Source organism: Hirundo rustica, chromosome 10 (assembly GCF_015227805.2).
Source record: "Hirundo rustica isolate bHirRus1 chromosome 10, bHirRus1.pri.v3, whole genome shotgun sequence".
Lineage (NCBI taxonomy): Eukaryota > Metazoa > Chordata > Aves > Passeriformes > Hirundinidae > Hirundo > Hirundo rustica.
This window is the reverse complement of record NC_053459.1, coordinates 9083448-9089447: the sequence shown is the minus strand read 5'-3', so window position 1 is coordinate 9089447 and position 6000 is coordinate 9083448. Positions and strand designations below refer to the sequence as shown.

The 6000-nt window shown below is 48.5% G+C and overlaps 1 protein-coding gene across 1 annotated transcript in view; it reads left to right on the top strand.

Moving 5' to 3' along the window:
• Positions 1-5722: 5722 nt before the first annotated feature.
• CUL3 (cullin 3) overlaps positions 5723-6000 on the top strand; it is a 57988-nt gene continuing 57710 nt past the window's right edge. The window contains exon 1 of the mRNA XM_040073991.2: positions 5723-5865. Within this exon, the coding sequence (XP_039929925.1) occupies positions 5800-5865 (66 nt within the window). The 5' untranslated portion in view covers positions 5723-5799. The remainder of the gene's footprint in view (positions 5866-6000) is intronic.

Here is a 6000-nt window from a genome sequence, read left to right as displayed (position 1 = left end):
TTGGTTATGTGCATTGTCTGGTTAGACCTGTTTTTGAAATGTGCCACTACATGATGTGCTCATTACAGCAACCTCATCTCCTCCTGCCCGTCCTCGGCACCCTGCTGTAAACAGCCCGCTGCGAGTCGGCCGGCACTGCAGGCAGGTCCTGTGCAACCAGTGCTGCTGGAGCCTGCACAGCGATGCACACAGCTCTGAGGGACAGCCTGCCTTCAGCTGTGCCCATCAGCGAGGGTTGTGTCTGCAAGTCACGTCACTAACGGAGAAAATAGGGTTGAGGCAGTACCTCAACGTCTCTTTTTCTTTGTACTTGCAAAAATATTTGAAAGCAATTTAGTCTGGTTTAATTTTGAGACTGTTGAGCTATTTCGACTGTCATATTTTAGCATTTACTGTGTTTGTGGTGGCATTTAAATGCAACAGAAATTAAATTTAAACACATCCTAGCCAAATATTCCAAGCAACAAGTTTCCATGTGACCAAGCAAATAACTTTATGCTGCTTGTTTTTCTTCTTGTCTTGCCACCGCGCAGCCTTTCACTGCACCCCCAGGCCTCTCAGCCACCCCTATTGCCCCTACCATGTCAAAAAAGACCCCAAACAAAACAAAAAATAAACCCCAACTGTGTTCCTCGTTAAAGCAAACAAAATATTTTGTATGCTATTCCAGAGAAGGAAGAAACAAGGAAAAAAAAAAAGCAAAAAAAGCAAACAATCAAACAAAACCCCACAAATCCAAACTTACAGATCTACCTGAAATGCAAGTAGCTTTATTACAGCAAATTACACCTCTGCCTAAACTCCTCTGAAGCAGTGATTAAGGAAGATAAAAAAAAGCTTTTTCTTCATGCAGGACATACAGTAAAGGAAAAAAATCTCAAAATAGATAGAAATAATGTGAGACGTTATGCCTTGAAATTGTTCTGTTTCTTCAAAGAGAAATGTATGAGTGTTCTGGTAAATTTCTGAACGTTGATCCTGTTTCTACAGGAAACTATTGTCCCTGTATTGACTGAAATCTAGAAACCTTGTACACAAGTAGTTTGTTATGATTTGCAGGGAAGGAATTAAGGCACTACAAATATACACTTAGCTGGTTTTCCTGAGCATTTTTTGTTCTTTCAGTGATTTCGAGTAAGATTCTGCTTTTGGCAGAATCCTCAATATGATCAATTAAAAGCCAGTCTATGATTCATTCATCAGATGCTTGAACTGTCTTATATACTGTGTCACGTATCAATTATGCAAATCTGAAAGCAACCATCACGTGCAAAGTGATGCAGGCACTTACACACACACAAAAAAAAGGGGGAACAAAAAAAAAAAAAAACAATAGAGGGAGAAAGCCCTCCTCCTGAATCTAGGCTTTACAAGGAGGGATTTCACTGTTTTTCCCACCACATAAGGATTTTTTTTTTTTTTTAACCTTAAAGTGAGTTCAAGCCTTGAAATGCTTGTCCCTGAGTTTGCAGACAGGTATTTAGGTGCTCTGCAAACCAGGATATGGTCATTCTGCATCCTTCTCTGATAAAAATACTTTTTTTCTTTATGCTTTTGTATTTCAATCTCTCACCCCTAAGGCAGACATGAGAATACAAATGTATGATTCCTTGGTTACTTAAACCAAACCACAGTTCCTGGCTTTGGTGAAGCACACTTAAGCCTTACCAAGCAGAAAGTCACCATTTGAAATTTAAAAAAAATCATATTTGCACAGGTATGTAGTGAATATTTTTCTGGAAGTTAACACAAGCTATGTTCTGCCTAAAGGCCTAATAATAAAAATGTAAATTTAGATCAATTCCAATGTAATGTGCTCTTTATGTTCTCCTAAAATTTCTGATGCCTTTCACATGGTTAAGATTACATGTTAAGATATAAATCAGATTATAAACCCAGTATTTAAATAATTAAAGATTTGCTGCGACCTTCAAGACACACAGGTCAATGCAAAGGGCAATCATTCTGGTGCTGACAGCAAGGTGGTGACGTTATTCAGGTGGAGATATTCTGTGTGGACTGGCAGGCACCTAAGCAATGTCCCCTGTCATTTGGTGATATCATCAGTATCTAAAATCAGAGGACTGATAGGACTTCAAGAAAAAATAAAACCCAAACTGCAAAAAACTTCTTTAATGCTGAGCACTTCTCTGCACTAGGGCAAATTATTCTGGGGGTGTTCGTAGTTCTGCATGTCGTTGTGGTTGCTGTAAGCTGGGTTTAAGGCTGCTCAATGCTCAGATGTGAACTTTCCAACAGGGGTAACCCTCCTGTGCACAGGAACCATTCCCTCATGGCCTGACCACAGAAGGACATGAGATGTTTGGGACACAGCCGAGGTGACCCAGGTAAGCCACAGGGTGCATCACACTTCCTATGCTAATCTGTCTTCCTCCACCTGCCTGTCTTCCTTCTGGCTTTGACCCACCTGGAATTAACATTATGAGCACTTAACAGCATCTCGAGTATTTCTCTGTGTAAGCTCAAAGGGTGACTTTTAGTGAAACCTCATTTTGTACATTATGTATGGAAATAGAAAATTTGCACTAAAAAATGCTGATTGTCTCCACCTTGGACAGTCACAGAACAAACCTCAGACATGAAAGGAGGAGCTACAGAGGAATCTGTGTTAGCAGATACGACACACTGGGTCACAAATCTGCACCAAAAGAAGGTCAGGCTCCAAATTCAGCTTTTAGTGATAAAATTAGAACTATCATTACACTTGTGCTAGTGTGTGGTAGCTATAAACTCATGTGTAAAAGAAAGCTATTTGACATGAGAATTGAGATTACTTGGTAGGAGCATGATTTTTGTTGTTGTTGTTGAGTGTAATGTGCCAGCCTGAACAGTGTCTGAGGGTGAGTCAGCACTCTTCCACTTTTAGATTAAAAATGTGCATTAAGAGCAACTTAGATTGAGAAGGCAAAGAGGCTGGTTGTCCAGGGCTGCTGTAAGTATAAGACCAGTGTCAGGAAGCACAGAAGAAACCATTAGAGAAGTTAATCCAAAGCCATCTGTGTTAATGGGGACAGTAAAAGTTGGGGTTTTTCTTCTTTCTCAAAAGAAGAAATGCCAGTTCCTCAAAAATGCTTTGTGGGGAAAGTTTTGGGTTTTGAAAAGTGCGCTAAATTTGTTGAAAAGTGTTCTTGTAACATTTTCAAAGTAAAAAAATCTGTGGTTTAGTATAAATTTACTTTTACTTTAGTTCTGCAATCTGTTTTTACAAGAGTCAAACATTTTCAAATGATTTTATCCTAAGTGATATGGAATGGGAAAAAACCCATATTAACATAAGAGGTTGTCCTCATTTGGCAAAGGAAGTACTTAGGAGGAGAAATGACATATTAACAATGGGTAATCTTTCCCTTCTCATCTCATCTTTGTTTGATCTGCATTTTGACTTTAGTGTAATTTTGAAAAGGACTGGTTCCTATTACATAGTCATGTTGCAATCATTGTTTATTGTGTTGCTCTTATATAACACCTACTCTAGGCGTATATACTTAATTCTGATTAAGAGATTAAATATATGTCGTATATGAACATGCATAGTCCCAATAGGAAGTGTTTGTAGCCAAGTCCAAAAGACAAAACTGATGAAATCACTGTTACAGAAGGTAAACTAGCTCAGAGAAGGAATGCTGCTTTTGTGCCCTGTGAGCACGTGCAGTGTACAGGCACCTACACGAAAACACTAACGATGGAGGTACGTGGAATGGGATGTAAAAATATGCATCACATAGTGACCTGGAATTGAGAGTCCAGTTCAAGAGTCACCCGACAGAAATTCTCTTCCTGGCTATGCCACTTCCTTCCTTTTGGGGATCTTGAGCAAGACATGTTTTGATGCACATTTCAATTTCAAAACCCACTAACTTTTCAGTCAGTCCCCTGGCATCTGGGACCTAGATTCTTTCTGGCTGACCAGCCTAACTTCCAGAGGTGCTCCTCTGTTAACTTCCAGAATCTGACATTTTCTAACCATTCTACAGCAACTGCCCTTTGCTGAACGACCTATATTTAATTCCGGGCACATGTAAGCATTGCCTCAGGGGGCACCCTCATTTCCCAAGCATGCACTGCAACGCAGACACAGAGCATCGGTGAATACACCTGCCTTGCATCACGGCATTGTGCAGACACAGAGCATGGGTGAATACACCTGGCACTGGACAGACACAGAGCATAGGTGAATACACCTGCCTTGCATCAGGGCACTGTGCAGACACAGAGCATCGGTGAATACATCTGCCTTGCATCAGGGCACTGTGCAGACACAGAGGATGGGTGAATACACCTGCCTTGCATCAGGGCACTGTGCAGACACAGAGCATAGGTGAATACACCTGCCTTGCATCAGGGCACTGTGCAGACACAGAGCATAGGTGAATACACCTGCCTTGCATCAGGGCACTGTGCAGACACAGAGCATAGGTGAATACACCTGCCTTGCATCAGGGCACTGTGCAGACACAGAGCATAGGTGAATACACCTGCCTTGCATCAGGGCACTGTGCAGACACAGAGCATAGGTGAATACACCTGCCTTGCATCAGGGCACTGTGCAGACACAGAGCATAGGTGAATACACCTGCCTTGCATCAGGGCACTGTGCAGACGCAGAGCATTGGTGAACACACCTGGCACTGTACAGACACAGAGCACCACTCAATGCACCTCCCTTGTATCACGGCATTCTGCGGCCGGACCCGCCTGCCGATGACACGATTCCCAGAGGCAGCACGGGTAGCCGGGAGATTTCCAAGGGCACGGAGCAGAAAAAGGAACGCAGTGCCAGGCTGACACCAGGCAGCAGGCACGGGGCAGGTGCTTCCCGGCCGGGACCGTGCCCCGTTTGTCCGCGGGGCCGCAGCAGCTGCGAGGCCCACTGGCGCTTCCCTGTAGTGACACCAAAACCTGCACTTTAAACCTAATGAAACAACTGCCACAAGCCCGACAAGTGGGATATGGAGAAGGTGTGGTGGAGTCGCCATTCCTGGAGGTGTTTAAAAGTCGTTGGGTTTGGCGCTTCGTGATGTGCTTCAGTGGTTTAGGGGTTACAGGGGCAGCGCCGAGCGGACGGTTGGACTGCATGATCTTAAAGCTCTCTTCCAAGCCCGACGACGCCCTGATTCCCCGATCCTGTGGCACCGGCGGGGCTGGAAACCTCCCCGGCACCCGCGGCCCCGCCGTCCCTCACGGGCCGCGCCGCCCGGCCGCCCTGGCCCCGCCCCCCCGCGCGGCACTGCTTTCCGCCAATCAGCGGCGCCCTCCCCGCCCGCGCGCCATCCCCGCCCTCCGCTCCCCGCCCGCCGCTGCCGCGCCGGCCCGCCGGAGATGGGACTTCTCGCGAGAGCGGCGGAAACCTCGCGAGAGTTCCGAGGCCCCCCTCCGCCCCCGCCCCCGGCCCTCCCGCCGCCCCCGCCCCACCGCGGCCGGATCCGAGTGTGCCGGGCGGTGGGAGGGGAGGGAAGGAAGGGAAGCAGAGCGAGGGAAGGAAGAGAAGGGAAGGAAGGGAAGGGGGGGCGCCCGGCCCTGCGCAGTGAGCGATGTTTGTCCGCCATCGCGGCGGAGGCTGAAGGAAGCGCCGCCAGCGGAGCGAGGGGCCCGCGCCGCCGCCTCTCCCGCCCGGCCCGGCCCGGTCGGCCCGGCCCCCGCGCTCTCGGCGCCCCCCGGGGGCCGCACTCGCAGCGAAGGTCGCCAGCGGCCTCCCCCGGTCCCGTTCCCGGGTCCGTCGCCCCGCCGCGCGTCGCCCGGCTCCGTCGCCCCGCGCCGGAGGCGCCGCCGGGCCCGAAGATGTCGAACCTGAGCAAGGGGACGGGCAGCCGGAAGGACACCAAGATGCGGATCCGCGCCTTCCCCGTGAGTACCGGGCCTGGGCCGGGCCGAGCGGCCTCCGCAGGCCCCGGCGCGCCGTGGGCCGCGCTGTGCGCCGGGGCCGCGGGGCGCGGGCAGGGGCGGCCGCGGGTGCGAGCGGGGCGGGGGGAGCTGTCAGCC